This window comes from Cibotium barometz, chromosome 60 (assembly GCF_041138505.1).
Source record: "Cibotium barometz isolate CiBa-2024 chromosome 60, ASM4113850v1, whole genome shotgun sequence".
Classification (NCBI taxonomy): Eukaryota; Viridiplantae; Streptophyta; class Polypodiopsida; order Cyatheales; family Cibotiaceae; genus Cibotium; species Cibotium barometz.
The window spans coordinates 17,786,267-17,803,405 of NC_141105.1; the positions used below are offsets into that span (position 1 = coordinate 17,786,267).

General features: G+C 37.9%; 1 protein-coding gene and 1 non-coding gene across 3 annotated transcripts; both read right to left on the reverse strand.

Annotated features, from left to right (window-relative positions):
* Positions 1-9,084: 9,084 nt before the first annotated feature.
* LOC147605071 (acyl-lipid (8-3)-desaturase-like) lies at positions 9,085-15,718 on the reverse strand. Of its 2 annotated transcripts, XM_086793921.1 has the most exons (15): positions 15,618-15,715; positions 15,427-15,495; positions 15,004-15,175; positions 14,816-14,908; positions 13,889-14,042; positions 13,612-13,795; positions 13,432-13,501; positions 13,230-13,303; positions 12,950-13,017; positions 12,760-12,851; positions 12,432-12,576; positions 12,207-12,332; positions 11,415-11,486; positions 9,650-9,760; positions 9,085-9,547 (listed from the first exon to the last, which is right to left on the reverse strand). In XM_086793921.1, exons 3-15 carry the CDS (start codon positions 15,162-15,164, stop codon positions 9,467-9,469), a joined length of 1,431 nt encoding a protein of 476 aa, XP_086650047.1. In that variant the 5' UTR covers positions 15,165-15,175; positions 15,427-15,495; positions 15,618-15,715; the 3' UTR covers positions 9,085-9,466. The 2 variants fall into 2 exon arrangements, with proteins under 2 accessions (XP_086650047.1, XP_086650046.1); XM_086793920.1 differs by having other exon boundaries at positions 15,427-15,718.
* On the reverse strand, positions 10,247-10,321 carry LOC147605072 (small nucleolar RNA snoR117). The gene has a single exon (XR_015265272.1). It is a non-coding gene; the product is annotated as a small nucleolar RNA snoR117 (small nucleolar RNA).
* Positions 15,719-17,139: the final 1,421 nt, after the last annotated feature.

The window sequence follows — 17,139 nt, forward strand, 5'->3', positions numbered from 1 at the left end:
TTGTCTTTTGTTGTTGAATCAATGTTTATCTATGTATATCATGGTAATCAATCATCATGCCAAAAAATAACAAAATGACCAATTCTAAACCTAACCTATAGGAGAAATTACCTCACCATGTCACCAACATTTTTAAAGAGAGAAGAACTCATCATCCTTTTCACTTATGAACTGCTGCTAGAAGAATGGGTTTCTCCCACTTTATGAGTATGAACATGGACCTATTTGGAGAAGGTGTCATGGAAAACCTGGGTTTGGGAGTAACTTGGAGGTACTCTTTCTCTCTCTTTTGAATGTACCATAAAATCTAGTATAATTTCTTTTATGTGAACATAAAAGACTTCTGGAACTTCAAGTATCAAACACCAATAATTGGACAACCATCAAGAGTTATACCCCTGCCTGAAACCCATTGTGATTGCTCAAATCTAAGGAAAGTTTAGGAGTTACATTTTTGGAGGTCCTACCAGGATAGTGGGATTCAAATCTCTGAGAAAAGTTATCTAATTTTAGGAAGAATCATGGGGGACTTTCTAGTGTTTTGTGATGAATCAAATGAGAATCCTCAGACTTTTCTTATGATGTTTAGATGCTCTTGTTTTATATGGGGGAAATGATTATCCAATACAAATGTTAGAGTCTCTATCAATGTTCTTTGAAGGGCATATGGTTCTAAGTGCTACCTAATGAAGTTTCTTGTGACTGCTGGGATAGGGTTACCCAAGCCTTAGAAAGGGATTTTATAGCATTTGAATCACCTGAGACCCTATGGAAGGAATTACAAACTCCTAATAAAGGAAAAGAAGAGGACATTAGTAAGTTTGAGGTCAGGTTTAATGATATCTAGAATAAGTGAGAATATGATGTGGCCTTGAGGTAAGCCAAGGTCGGGGGGATAGTGTTCCTCCTATTATTATAACTTCTCCTAAGATTGATTTTATTAAACTTGACAAATTTGTATCTTCTCTTGATCTTGTTTTGAAAAGGAAGGCTCATTATTGGGCACCTAGAGACTTTAATAAAGCTCTTAGAATAGCCAAAGAAAAAGAAAGCAAGCTTAAGTTGGTATCTCAGTTAGGGGTGACTTCTATATTATGAATGCAAGCTCATCGGCAACTGATGGATAGCATTAGATGTGTGGACAATAGTCTAGCAGTGTGTGGACAACAATAATGGTTGTGCCCAAATGGCCAAGTGTGTGTGGACATTAGTACTAGGTTATGTTGTGTAAACTTATCAGTTATAGAATGTGTTGTTTTTGGTGAAAGAGAATGAAGCTAGTTGTGGAGCTTCAGATTTTTGGCAAGATTTTGAATGGGCTAGATAACCCAAAACGTTCAATTTTCTTTATTTTTTCAAGTGGACATAAAAACAATTAGGGTTTATGTGTGTCTCCCCTAGTCTTATCTATTCTCTTTTCTTGGTATCAGACCATAGGTTGCTCTCACATTGAGTGAAAACCCTAAACCTGAAGTGGTGGTTGGAGATTGAAGTTGTGAAGGTCACCATTAAAGCTATAAAGCACCATTGGAGTGGAAATCACAAGCAAATCATAGAGCTTGGCCAAGAGGTGAGTCAAACAAACCATTCCCTTGTGGGTTGTTGTAGGTATTTAGAAGCCAAAGCAAGCAAAGTTGAATCTCTTCATTGAAGCTTCCAATTGAAAATATATGCAAATGAAATATGTCGATTTACAAGTTGAAATGAAATGTGCTAATTTACAAGTTCATATGAGAAAAAAATTATAGTTTGCCTGAACAACAATAACGTTCATCATGCTACTCAAAAACTAACTGTATTATGATATATAGAAAGTTTATTTTGCGTAGATATGTTTAGACTACTCAAATATTGGATTTAGAGTCTGTAGCTCAAGTTATGAATAGAACAAGATAAGGATGTAGATTTGGGATGCCTGCTACTATAACATTTAGTTGAAGTGTTGATATATGTGAAGTTTTCCCATAAGCTTGGTTGAAGCTCGATGTTGCAAGCTAAACTTGACACATTGGAATGTATATGCATTGTGATTGGTAAAAGCATTTGCTATTGTTACATGGTATTGGAAAGCTCTTGAGAAGCTGATTTACAAGTTGTTGCAAGAGGGGAGTGATTTGAAGCTTATAAATTTGGTAGGATGATTTTTAGGCTTCTTCTTGATGCACAATGTAACTATATGTGTATGTATAGAGAAAATGAGCATGTAGAAGTGTAATGTGGACATGTACGTGGTTTGAGAATCATTTCGGAATGCTTTTGCATTGAGTCAGTGAATATACAAGTGGTGTTAACACTACATTGACGGGATTTGTGCATGTATATTTATTAGCGGTTGGAATTGTACCGCATTGGTTACATTGATTGGTGGAGTGTGCTTATTGAAGCATTGTGTTTAGCCAAGATGAGTGATAGTCCAAATAAAATTGTTGGTGAAAACCTTGACAGGAACAACTTCTAGATTTGAAAATACCGCATGACAAAGTTTTTGAAAGACAAAGGGCTTTGAAATCTAGGGTGACAAGTGAAGAGACGGAGCCAAGGATTCCCACAGTTATTAATGCAACTCCGGCACAACTTACAACACATAGAAATTGGTTTCAGAAAGAGAATTTAAGGTGTTGCATTACTTCTCAGTTTTTTGACTGATAGAATGTTATGTCATATCCGAGATACATTAATTCCAAGAATGCATGGACATTGGTGAAGATGTACAACATGAACACAAAGGCAAGGAAGCTCCAAATGAAACAAAATATACATAGTACAACACGGAATAATAGGAGCATGCATGATTATGTGTAGGAGGTCAAAGCATGTGTAGATGCATTGGTATCTATTAATGCACCAATGGATGATGATGATTTAGTACTATTACATTGAAAGATTTGGGCAATGAATACAAATCATTTTACACTTCCATCACTACAAGTGCAAGAAGAAGGGGGATATCCTTATCTAGAGGTCGTATAGGTGGACATGGTTGGCAGGATAGACCACCACAACAATAACAAAATTTTCAACCTCCATAACCTACAAATGAATGTGTTGGGTGTGGAATTTTCATGTTATCCCTACACAAAAGTTAGACAATTTAGGTTATCTAATTAGCTTCGGAAGACATGGTTTAGGGAAGTAAAAGCTACACAAAAGTGAGCTAATCATATGTTATGGAAAAAAGACAAATTATGGATAGAAAACAACTCTTCACCACTATATCTCAACCAATGAAGATGAGTTTTACTGAGTCTTCTGGAGATAGTTCATCTTCAGGTACATCTACCAATGAAAATACAGAGAGTGAGTGTGAGTTGATGCATTGACCACCTGATCTGCTTGGAGTCCCAATTGAACAACCTCATAGGGATGAGATTTGTAACTTAGAAAAGGAAGGGAGACATAATAGAAGAGAGATAAATGCGAAAATGTTGACCCTTGACCCCACTAAGAAAGAGAGGGAAGAATATATGGATTTATTGAACAACACTTTTCTCCAAAATACACTCAGCTAGTTGAGTGATTGTTGTTCAGCATAAAATTAAACTTAAACTAGGATCTAAATCTGTTGTTCAAAACCTTAGAAGACTACGAAAATTCAATGTGATGCTCTTTTAGCGGAGATTCAACAAAGGATTTTATGGTAGCAGGTTTTATCTTTCGTGTGGAAAATTTTGAATGGGTTTCTCCTATAGTGATAACACCAAAGAAGGAAAAAAATCAGAATCTCTGTTGATATGAGACCTCTTAATCAATACACAAAGAGGGATCGTCATTCTTTACCCTTTCAAGATGAGATCCTTAACCAAGTAGCAGGATACGAAAGAGATACAGTATGTGATGGGTATTCATAATATTTTCATATTAGAATTGCAAAAGAGAATCAACTAAAAACAAACTTTATAACACCTTGGGTTGTTTTGCTTATAGAGTAATGTCGTTTGGTTTAACAAATTCTCCAACAATATTTCAAAATTTTATTAATTTTGTATCTGCACCTTATCTTGGAACATTTGTTAGAGTCTATATTGATGATTTTTGCATCTATGGTTCCAGATTATTACATTATGCCAAGTATGTTTGGCTCTAAAAAGGTTAGATGATATGAGGGAAAACATAAATCCAACAGTGTCACATTGCTGAAGCTAAGGTTAATTTATTGGGGCACCAGGTATACTTGGAAGGGATACACATAGACCCTGATAAGGTGAAGGTTATCTTCTCACTCGCACCACTTGGAAATACATAGACCCTGAGAAGGTTAAGGTTATCTCGTCACTGGCACCACTTGGGAATATGCATAGACCCTGAGAAGGTTAAGATTATCTTGTCACTTGCACCACCTGGGAATATTAAACAATTGAATACTTTTGTGCAAAAGGTGACCTACCTTAGTAGGTTTTTGGACACTATCTCAAAGCTCTTATTTCCTCTTCATCATCTTTCTCACTAAAATGTTATTTTCTCATGGGATGATATGCATCAACAGGCCTTTGAAGCAATGAAGCTAGCCATTAACAACGCACTAGTCTTACTGCCTATGGTAACTTTGCTAATCCTGGTATCAGTGCAAATGCATTAGGGGAAGTCCTATTATAAAAAGATCATAGAGGTTTCATGTGGCCTATTTACTCTACAGGAAGGGTTCTTCTACTTGCTCAAAAAAAATATAATGATGTGGAGAAAATTGGATTGGCCCTTATTATCTTTGTGGTCAAAAAAATATATAATGATGTGGAGAAAATTGGATTGGACCTTATCTTTGTGGTCACGAAATTCAGGAATTTTCTTCTTCTCAAACCTTTTACTTTCATTTTAAATTCTTCTATATACAGTTAAAAAGATGACCCCTTCACGGAAATTTTATGAATGGCTAATGGAACTGTAGAAATATGACTTCCTCTTCCTTATAGAAGACTCCACCAAAGCCACTCTAACAGATCTTATGTCCAGGAAAGAGTATCATGAGGAGTTAGAATATACAAAGAAGGTTCAATCAGTGCCTAGTAGTGAGCCTGTGATATTGGATAATGCACGCACACTTTTTTTTAATGGGACATTTAAAAGGAGTTAAACAGAGGTAGTGGTGGCATTGTCATTTATGATCATGAAATGCATGAACGGCTTGATGAATCTATTGAACTCTTGGATGCCAAAACTAACAACAATGAAGTAGAGTATAGTGCCTTGCTTTGTGGACTTTTAAAAGGAGTAGAAATAGAGGTAGTGGTGGCATTGTCATTTATGATCATGAAATGCATGAACTGCTTGATGAATCTATTGAACTCTTAGATGCCAAAACTAACAATGAAGTAGAGCATAGTGCCTTGCTTTGTGGACTGCAAAAATGTAAGAATCTTGGGATTCAACAGTTAGTGATCAAAGGTGATTCTCTACTTGTGATCAGGCAATTACAAGGTGTTTGAAAGGTAAGGAATTGTAACCTTAAAATATTCTTTGAAAAAGTTATGTGGGAATTAAAATGATTTGGGAAAACTCAAATTTCAAATAACCCCAAGGAGAGAAAATCAAAGGGGGATGCTCTTGCAAATAGTGTCTTAGAAATAAATGTATTTGTTTTGACACTTAATGACAGTTTGGGTGTACTTAATGAATATCTACTTAATGGTAATGTACACTTAATGAGTATCTACGTAATGACAGTTTAGATACACTTAATGATGTCCATGAATATCTGCTGAATGGTAATGTACCTCAGCGATTGAATGCACAAAGTAAGAAGAAGCTAGTCTATAGGGCTAAGAAATTCACATTGCTTAATGGTGTTTATATCATATTGGCAAAGACTTGTATACAAGAAAGTGGTTGACCCACAAGAGGCACAAAGGATCTTGCTTGCTTGCCATGAAGATGTTTGTGGAGGCCATTTTGCATATGAATCTACTATTAAGAAAAATTTTGCAGCAGGTTACTAATGACCTTCAATGCACAAGGATGAACAAGAATGGTGCAAAACTTGTCCTCATGGCCAAATGTTTGGAGTAACGAAACTTGCAAGCGGACCCTTACACCCTATTATAGCCTATGGTCCTCTTGAAAAATGGGGCTTGGACATTATTGGGCCTTTACCACGGAGTTCCTCAAGTAAACCCTCTGGTAAACAATATATATACCTAGATGAATCTAGGAACATGCCCAAATTCACCTTTTAGGAACGTGTATGTTATATACTCATGGTAGTCAACCCACAAGACTATATAACTATATATGTTATATCCTCCGGTAAGCAATACATCTTAGTAGCACAGATTACATGACAAGATGGGCAAAAGCAAGTGCAACATATGGTGGTGAAGTTTTTGTTTGAAAATATTTGTGCTAGGTTTGGCGCTCCTTTAGAAATTGTAACTTATCAAGGACCAAGATTTAGAGGGGATATTATTAAGGATCTCATGGCAAAACTATTAGTTAAGCACGTATATTTTTCTCCTTTCTACCCTCAATGTAATGAATTAGTGGAGAAGACAAATGGAGTTTTATGTTGATCAATAACAAAGCTTGTACTTGACGAGAAAAAGGAATGGGATAAATGCTTACCTGCAACACTTTAGGCTTATAGAACCACATTTAAAATAGCCATAGGGTTTACAACATTCAAATTGGTGTATGAAGTTGATGCTATCCTTACTATTAAGCTGGAGGTTCAAGGTTTAAAGGTGGCTTTGTTTGAACAATGGGGAGAGACTTGATTTCACATCATCTTGATCAATTAAGAGTAATGGAAGAAGACAAAGAGCTAGCATTTAAGAACAATGAGATTCGAGCTCAAAAGATCAAAGAGAAATTTGATAAAGGACAAGATATATGTTTTCTTGCAATGTACATAAGTGATGCTTGGAGCATATATATGCGTGTGGATGAAGGTTGTCTTCAGTTTGTCAATAATGCATTTGGGATTGTTAGCATGAATAACTTACAATGGTATGTTTGTAAGGATATGGAGAGATGCAATGGTGTGATGGTCCCGTGGAAATCCAAATGTGGATGTCAAGCCAGATACGTGAGTTACAAGAGTCTAGGTGAAAGGTATGATGTCAATGGTGATCCCACCTTGAATTTTTTCCATAAAAGTAACAAAGCAGGAGAAAGATTTGTAGTTGGATCTTTATGTTGGAAGTGGCTTGATGAATAGAGATACCACATAGGGCTCACTTGAAAATCACAAGTTTGACAACTTGTCTGTTGTTGTTGAATCAATGTTGTTGTTGAATCAATGTTTATCTGTATATCATGTTAATCAATCATCATGCCAAAGAATAACAAAAAGGCCAATTCTAAACTTAAGCTACAAGAGAAATCACCTCAACCTATCACCAAGATTTTCAAAAAGAGAACTCAATATCCTTTTCACTTCAGAACTACTAGAAGAATGGGTTTTCCCCACTTTATGAGTATATTAACACGGAAATATTTGGAGGTGTCATGGAAAGCTTGGGTTTGAAGTAACTTGGAGGTACTCTCTCTCTCTCTCTAGAATGTATCATAAAATCTAATATAATTTCTCGGGTGAACATAAAAAACTTCTGATACTTCAAGTATCAAACACCAATAATTGGACAACCATCAAGAGTCTTATCCCTATATGAAACCCATTGTGACTATTCAAATCTAAAAAAAATCTCAAGCATCACACCGCATCAATCCTAATGCCCTTCAAGTCCCGAAATAGTTACCGAGGTCCAGGTTGGTGATCGTACATAAACATAAACAAACTAAAAACCAATAGCCAAATGCTTAACACTATCATAGGCAAACTCAACCATTGTAATATACCTCTCCCAATCGAGTGGTCGCCTAGAGATGTATGCACGAAGTATATCTGAACCTGATTCACTTTCTCTGTTTGCTTAGAAGATGATCAGAGAAACTCAGACTTGTAGTCAAGAATCTCTAGAAAACTCAACTGTCATAAGTGCCCAAAAAATTTTGTATCCCTAACTCACTTTGTCACAAGGCACCAATCTCTAGAAAGAAACTCATACTTAGCTTAGTCACCAATCTCTAGAAAACTAAATAGTCACCAATCTCTAGAAAACTAACTACCATTAGTGCCCAAAAATCTCCAATCTCTAGAAAACTAACTGCCATAAGTGCCCAAAAAATTTTGTATCCCTCACTCACTCACTATGTCACAAGGCAACCCATACACCTGAAAATTTGCTCAATAAACTGTTGTGCCAAATCAAGTGCTCTAACAATTGACCTTGTAGATAAAAACCTCGCCATCTTCATTAGCCTGTCTACCACCAACCATACGGCATCATGCCCTCTATGAATTTATGGCAAACTGCAGTAAAATTCATAGAAATGCTTTCTAATTTTCCAAAAGCGCGACCAAAATACATGCATCCTTCGCCTTGAGCTTACGCATACTCAAAGCCTTGCCAAACCTATCATTTTAGGTAATAGGACTATTGGATTTTTGTCATCGTCTTCAAAAAAGATTTGTGAAAGAAGCAATAAAATTCGAATATTCCTTCAGCTATCTTCACTAATTTTTAAGATAGACGGTGACCTCACTGTGTCTGAGAAACCAATCAATCCAACACCGACTAAAGATCAATGCTCGTACCATTCTGAGAAATCCGATGACCTAGGTACATGAGCTCTTTACAAAAAAACTCACTTGAAGAATTTAGCATACCATCGCTCCTGTCTCAAAATCCCCAAGACCACCCTTCAGATGCTCAATATGCCCCTCCAAGGGGAAACTATAAACTAAGATATCATCGAAGAACACCATGACAAACTTCCCCAAACAATCCCGAAAGATCATAATCGTCAGTTGAAAAGTTATCACGTGCATGCTTGTTGGGCAGAGCGCATGAGAACGCCGCGCATGAAAAGAGAAGGCCCATCAAATTTGAAGTGTGGTGCATGATGTCTTTTGCAGACACCCAACCTAAGAATGAATGCCATCAGCCACCCACATTGAAAACAATTGATCCCACGGTGAGCGACAACTGTGTGGCACCAAGTCACGCAGAGAACATTTTGGGGGTCTGCAAGATATCCATGGGCGGCCTCTGTGTGCCAGTGTATTTGAAACGCCATGGAAGAAAACACAACTACCCAAAAAATGAGCATATGCAACATTAGCACTAAAGAGGATAAGAGACAATGCAAACATTGGCATAAGTTATACATACATAATCAAAGCACAAGCCTTCCAATTGACTAAGGATTCTGGAAATACTACAGCATCTTCCTATATCTCCAACCTCTTTAAATGGGCTCTTGAAAAGAGGCTTGCAAAGGCATTCCTTAGATGCTGCTCTACCAAGAAATCCAACAAAAAAAGACTAGGGCATTGTGCCAAATAATGAGACCTGAAAAACCTGTTCAAATCCACATGAGCTCACAGTCGGCAAGGGGGTCCTCCAAAAAAAAAAATTTGGAAGGTCTCCAAAAGCAAAGGTTATGCCCATTTAATGCTGAAAACTCCAGATCTTCAACCATCCAAACGAAGCTTGAAGTCAGTCCTTCCAACTCTCTTCAAGTACTCAAAATGTGCTGCCAAAGCTGCCCAAAACTGCCAGACACAGCATTTGGCAAATGTAAATACTTCAATAAGAGCAACCTGATAGAAACCAATCTATAGTAGTAAAGACGAAGAGGAGGGTCAAGAAGATACAGTTGGAAAGCAGTTGTAGGGAACATTGAACTCTTTGCAAGTTTCTCTAACTATTGGTTGTATACTCGAGTAATGAAGATGGCATACTCCAGGAAACAAATGATGCTCAATCTGCACACAGCTTTCCTTGTCAGGTGCAATTAAGCTAGATTGTGATTAAACAGAAAAACATTGCTCTAGTGAGTCTTGCTGCAAACAAGACCTCTGCTTTCCTGACAACACATGAATGAGAACAAGAAAATAACTCTTTACAAGCAGCCAAGGGGAGTACACACGAGCAAGAAGCACACCAACAAAAATACAGCAATAAACATGGTTGCCATAACTACATGACAACTGCATCCCGAACAAAAGACTCGATAGTAAAACTATAAGTAAAATAAAATGAAGCCCGTCACTTCTGCCCTGCTAAGGCACACACTAGAGAAACTCATCGATGGCTTCACTAACATCATTTGTGCATCATAGCAGTTTCCTCAGATAATACAGACATCATCTCTTACATGTCACAATATTAGCCTAAATCAGGCTTACAAATTTTAAGACTGCAGTATCATTCAATAATGGATTCGAAACGCACCGACGGAAGCTCATTGATGGCTTCAGTAAACATTGTTTGAACATCAACGAAGTTGCCTCAGATGGTACGGACAATGTTCATCATCAATAGCCATCATTCACATAGAATATTCCAAGATAATTAATTAATTGCAACCACCACAACGTTGTGGGGCTTATTAGCCATCATTTTTTACTCACCCATAAGCATGAGCATTGAACTAGGGGGATCTTTCTATATTTCTCCTATTAGTTAATGGAGCTTGGATAGGTGCTTACATATGGTCTTTTTTTTTCATTCATCCAATCACTCCAAAAGGAGTCTTTGACTGGTGCAACAAAACAGCAAGGGTACATAAGCAGGCAATTCTCTCAACCTGGGAAGAAATGGCCATTGGATCCAGCAATCTTATTCGGAAGGCTAGAAAAATTTGGCATCAATACTACTTTTTATCTCCAGCTAAGGATTAATTCCCACTTTGGGACTGTTTTGCCCTTGAGCCTCCCTTGAGGCTCCTGCACGTTTTCTGTCCTACCCAAAGTCGTCCATTCAACACGCTGACCCCAAGCTACTGTATTGCCCTGGCCAGCCGAATCGATATTCTTAATAGAGTATCTAGACTAGAAGTTGACAATAATCATTTTATAAGGCAGGTAGAAAATTCTTAGGTGTCACTTCCTCCGCTAAGCTTGATTGTGATGCCCACTTTCCCAAATCCAGTTTGCTTTACAGCCCTAAATCTTCCAGAAAATCTACGACTCCCCTCCGCAAAGTTGTTTATATCCTCTCTGCACTCTCATGTCTCAGATCCCAAGACAAAAACTTGCAGGTATCAAACCCACCCAAATGTATAATAGAGTATCTAGACTAGAAGTTGGCAATAATCATTTTATAAGGCAGGAAGAAAATTCTTAGGTGTCACTTCCTCCGCTAAGCTTGATTGTGATGCCCACTTTCCCAAATTCAGTTTGCTTACAGCCCTAAATCTTCAAGAAAATCTACGACTCCCCTCCGCAAAGTTGTTTATATTCTCTCTGCACTCTCATGTCTCAGATCCCAAGACAAAAATTTGCAGGTATCAAACCCACCCAAATGTATCTCTTTACAGTACAAAAGTGTAAGTCAGATGAAAAACCAAGCAAAGTATCTCTTTCTTCAATGAGACACACAAAGTATTGTCTTATAGGAAAAATATAAGCCATATACCTGGAAGTTGAGACCACCACTCACGTGTGTCCAGAAAAGGGAGTCCGTGCAAAAATTGGTCGTTGTGCTCACCTGAAACACAAATTGACAGAGAACATGCTATGACAAGGTTGAAAGGACTTGAAGATTCGCACAGAGAAGCCTCTCTTCATTTTATGATCTCATCTAGCATACCTGTCAAAAGCATGGATGCAATGTGCAAATTCCATGCCACCTACCTGCCTACAGAAAGGATACTGCAACCCAGCCTATATAGAGAAGTGATTGTTGCTAATTCATCCTCCGCCAAACTTAGCTTCTAAGCAACCCACTTCTTTAACCTATCAACCACTAAATCATACACATCAATGCACACAATGTGCAAATCACCTACACGCCTTACAATGAGTCTCAAAGGTTACTGCAAACCAGCATACAGAGAGATGAAATCTGCATGTCTTTTGAGTCCGTGTTGGCAATTTTCCTTGCTCATTAACCAGCAGCACAACATTATCTTGCATTTAGCCTACATGAGAAGTAGCATCTTTGCTGCATATATTGAGAACCAGAAGGTCCTGTGACCACACTATTAACTAACAAGGATAAGGGACCTAAGACGGGCCTGCCTTCTTCCTCCTAAGTGGGACTTAATATGATTCAAAGAAGCTAGACCTTATGACAAACCTGGCGTGCAGCAGCCACCAGCCAGCCAGTACAATTACTAAACAGCTCAATACATCTCTGCTTCAGGCAAAACCTTAACGAAAACTAAGTAAACAATTGAATGCAATATCACCAATGCACAGGCTTTACCTGTAGAGCTGCCCAACCTTCTGACACTTTAGAAACTCCACTGCTCTCTTCCACAACTGGAAAGGCAGCCTCACCCACAACATGGGCCACTTGAAACAATAATGCCAGAACCCAACCAGCAACTAGCTGCACACATGCATGCCATTATCATAACAGGTGCTGAGCATCCTTCAACTAGGAAGCTCAACTGGGCATGAGAATACAAAGTTGGATGTAGAAATATACCTGGCTGATAAGATATAAACTAGCAACACCAGCAATACTATGGCAACTGAAGATGGCGGGCAAAACTAACATATACAAAGCATAAAGCAGCTTCCCTCCCCAAAAGACGTACAACTCCAAGGAAGTCATTTTTGAGATTTTGACGCTGTTGCAAAAAAAAAAAAAAAAAAAAAAGCCTCAGTTGATTCAAACGGATAAGATGGTGAGCCATTGATAAGACACTATATAGGAAGAAGTGAAGTGCTTGATCCTTGTATGCATCGCACAACTACTTAGTTTAAAACCAGAGAAGGAAAGAAAGTGAGTGCATTGTAAAAAAGAGACTTACGAGCCAATCGAACGGGAGCTGTAAGCCATGAAGTCATCCACAAAGACGCTTTTAAGAGCAAGAAGACCATAAAGGCATGCCAAATACCAGTGCTGCAACGACCATAGCAAGGAGGTTCAGCAGTCAGATCACAACATTCCAAACACCTAATCCAAGAAAAAAAATCATATGATGTATCTGTAGAACTGACCTGAAAATAGTGGTATTTCCGCCTAGGCTGCTCTAGTGTTACCCTTCTCAAGTCAGGGTCATTCACTCCTGAATGAAAATCAAAGCAACAGATTGACTTGTTAAACTGGCAAATCATACGAGCCTCCTCACTCTGTATACAAAATCTACAGTGAAGATAATGGCTTGTACAGTACAGAGCTTGGCACAAGAACAAGCAAAAAGATCTCTCCCCCTAACAAGTTTGTCGAGACTGTAGATTTGCATGCAACAAAAAGTTCCAAACATAGATAGTCACTCACTTATATCTGGGTCATAGCCATTCACGTTGGTATAGCAATGGTGCCCAACAACATGTTGCTGTCTCCACATGAAGCTGCAAAAACGTTCAAAGGCCGCCTCATGAGCTCAATGTAATCTCCAATGCTGTGCAAAGTTGGAGTGCAAATCACTTGAGTGAGAAACAAAACATGTCATAAAAACTAAAGCAGCAATAGCACTGACCTGCTTGCCCCAACACAATCCAACGAAGCGCTCATTAAATATCCTAGCCCTTGCCAATCTGAATATGCACCTGAAACAAGAGCACCTGGATTCTTCAGATCAACTCTGAGGTACTCATGAATACCAGGAAAAAACAGAGCAAATAAAATCAGAAGATAAGAATCAGAAGAAGAACTCTACCATGATTTGCATCATGCTGTATGGATATACCGACTTCAGCAGCCAAAAATCCTGTGGCCACTGCAGAGATGATTGAAAATACAAAACTTCCACTCCAATAGAAGGTAAAGTAATAGCTTAGCAAATATATGGCCAAAATAAGGAACGACTTCAGAAACATGTGGGGATGCACCCTTGGGTTCACCTGCATGAGAATTGTCACTAGCATTAGAAAACATTATATAGACAATAGATACCAGTAAAATAACACAAGCATACATGACAGAACTGTGTGGACCTTCATCTTTCTGAAATGACTCTCCACACGCTTCTTTAGGGTAAGATAAAAATCCTCCTTTCCTCCATGCCCATAATTGATAGTGGCAAATTCTGGGAATTCATGTACTGCAGCTTGTTTTAATTCTCCTATGCAATACCGTTCCAGCATTTTCCTGGACACATGTAAAATAATGAGAGAGAAATATGCCATGTGCATGAGCTTTTAAAAAGACGATAGCATGTTGAATTCAGTTTTTTGAAAACTCTCGGCAGCCACAAAGCCGACTAACCGATTTGAACAGTTTCATAACCATTTACAAGATGTAGATTACTCTTGCAGGTTGTCCAACTACCTGACCCAACAATCTAATGTTTCACACTGGGCCACAGACGTGAAAACATGTGAGTAAGATTGCTACTGATCCAGTAACTTTTGGGGATGACTTGATAAATAACCATACAGAAGAGTTCAAATTTCAATAATCATCTTCCAATTGGACTCTCAACTAGAAAACCATATTAAAGCTTTGAAATTTTCCAGAAACAGCCGTAACTGGGATGCATTAGAACTGAGATTTCCCAAATTTTTGTAAATAGCAATCGAGATGTTACAAGTGCATGATGGTAAGCACAACATGTGGTTATTAAACAATCAAGTGAAGTGCATGGTAGGCACAATAACACTCTGATCTCTAAAAGCTTCACTCTACTCATGCAGACGTGCTGAAGAGCAGCCACAATGCAATCAAATAAGAATTTTCTCTCACAGACTGCCTATAAAAATACAATTGGAAAAGACTGTCTATGTAGCCAAGAAGATAATGACATCTATCCAATTCCTTTATCGAATCATCAATACAAGCAAGTCCATACACATCAACTCATCATATCCAGAATCATGGTATCATGATGGGCTAAATGCATGCACTGTTAGATTCTTAGTTACCTGACATAGAGTGGGTGGTAAGAATCAAAAAGCTGGGTGGAGTCTTTCCCTGCGTTCACATAAATGAGGGTGCCTCCAGGGTGATGGGGAATCCTGAGCCAAGATATGCACACAAACAAAAAGTTACTTCAGAAACCAAAGGAAAAGGTTTGTTGCGCAGAAGGAAACCCTGAGCCAGAAAAACCCACCAGGAGGTTACGTCATAAACCCTGCCATGAATGATCAGCCAGCAATCTTCCGGCCTGTTATGGCTGAAAACTTCCTGAGAGCTGTAAACTCTGCTTTCATGTTTAATCGAGTCTTCTTCTAACACTGCGAATGCACCTTCCGCAGGTAAACGAGGAGCCATTCTGCTGGAGGCTATGGCATTGCAAACACGCATAAAATCAGAGTGCTGGACAAAAAAAAAACCTAGAATCGAAACTTGGTATCAGAAACTGCAAGTAGACGCCATTGCAGGGATCCAAACAGTAGACAATGGAACAAGAAAACATGCATGCCGCCATGCAGCAATGCATGCTGGCATAAAACCAGTGAAGAGCAAGAAAATGCAGGTTGCCGTCTTGAATCGTGAAGAGAGAGAAGGGGAGGGAAAGAGAGAGGGGACTTACCTCAAAGATTAAGATCTGCGAAAGTCGACGGGAAGCCCTAATTCCGGCTTAAGAAAAACAAGCGAAACCCTAATGCATGCATCATTCTTTCACAGTAAGCAAGCATACTAGGGGGAGGTACCTGTGTGCAGCAGAAGGAAAACCCTAGTGTACGCTAGTAGTGAATAATGGAGAGGCAAACCCTAGCATACCAATGGAGAGGCAGAGACTGATTCCTCTTTTGATAAGCTTTGCTCGCCTGCTTGATCACACAAAAGCAGAGCAGCAGCAGATACCAGCAGAGGCAGATGGTAACAAAATTACTATGATTATTATTATTATATAGAGGCCATCCAGTCGGACGCACTCCGGCCGCCAGATGTTACAGCTGGGCCTAATCCAGACCGTCGATTGGCATGTGCGGCGTCCACGTCGGGCAGTTCGAGCACCGTGCGGCGCTCGAACTGCCCGACGTGGTCGGGGTCGGATGGTCCTACAATTTTATTTTTTCTGGACATTCAAAAATCAGTGGTCACCTATCTTTGTATCTAACGGTGTAGTTTTTTTTCCCATGTTTAACTGTATTGTAATATGTGTAGATTTGCTGTCATTCAATGTTTTATGGATTTTTTTTATTTTGATATATAAAGATATATGGTGTCCTTGGCATTACTTGTAAAACGAGCAACATCGACCCCCCCTTCAATTATTATTTTTTTATTTTATGCTTAAAATTATTTTATGCAAAACAATTTTTTTAAAATTTATTGTCATATATTAAATGTCCCGTTCATTCGGTTTAAATATGTTTATGTAATGCTCTGCATTTGCATGGCCTGAGACATTATTTATTTTTCTTGGTTTTTTATTTCCCACAAAAGAGAATTTTATCTGTAGAGGTCCATTTTCAATTTATATTCATTGTTTTTATGAAATATTATCCGCATGGCAGATATATTTCTTTTTTCTCTGGCTTTGGGGAAAAAATTAGTTTTGCATAAATTCTTTCCTTATTTGGTAGATATCTGCACAATAGATGAAATAAATATTTTAAGTAATAATTTTTATTAATATTTTTTTAATGTATTTATGATATTTTTTACCGGTATTCACTTGCATATTTTAGTAGCTTTCCAATTAAATGTAAAGCAATCACATCTTTTGTTTCTCTGAGAAGTTCAGCTAAATGACTATTTGTTGCTATATTGCATGTACTTGAAGCATTCAAGTGTAGTGGTATTTTAAATCTTGAATGAGCTATTCGACCATTGGATAGTAATAGAGAAGCAAAACCTAAAGATGTAGATAACATAATACCATTTGTTATTTTAATGTATAATATATTAAATGTATTTTTTGCATAGAATATATTTCTTATTTTTTATAATAATAGGGTTTTGATACCTGAAGATGCACATGCAAGTGCTATTTGATTATTGCTTCTTATTCGAGTGAGCAAACAATTATATAAAAATGTTTTGCCTAAACCTCCGTGGCCATCAAGAAAAAATGCAACTTGTATAAACTGCCTCTAATATTTGATTGTATAAACTGCCTCTAATATTTGATTGTATGCAATAATTTGAGATTCGTTTAAGGTTGATTCCATTTCATTAGCAATTTCTGCTTGTTGGTATATATTGAATATTATTTCTTCGTGTAATAAAACATTGATACTTTGCATATTGTTTAAGTTTGTTACAAGGGATATACCTACATAATAGATTTATTTGT

Excerpts from the sequence above, each read along its gene's own strand:
- LOC147605071 (XM_086793920.1), bottom strand. The coding sequence starts at position 15,164 with ATGGCTCCTCGTTTACCTGCGGAAGGTGCATTCGCAGTGTTAGAAGAA. Across the intron at positions 14,043-14,815 it reads TACCACCCACTCTATGTCAG|GAAAATGCTGGAACGGTATT; the intron begins GTAACTAAGAAT and ends ACATGTGTCCAG. Across the intron at positions 11,487-12,206 it reads AAGGTTGGGCAGCTCTACAG|GTGAGCACAACGACCAATTT; the intron begins GTAAAGCCTGTG and ends TTTGTGTTTCAG.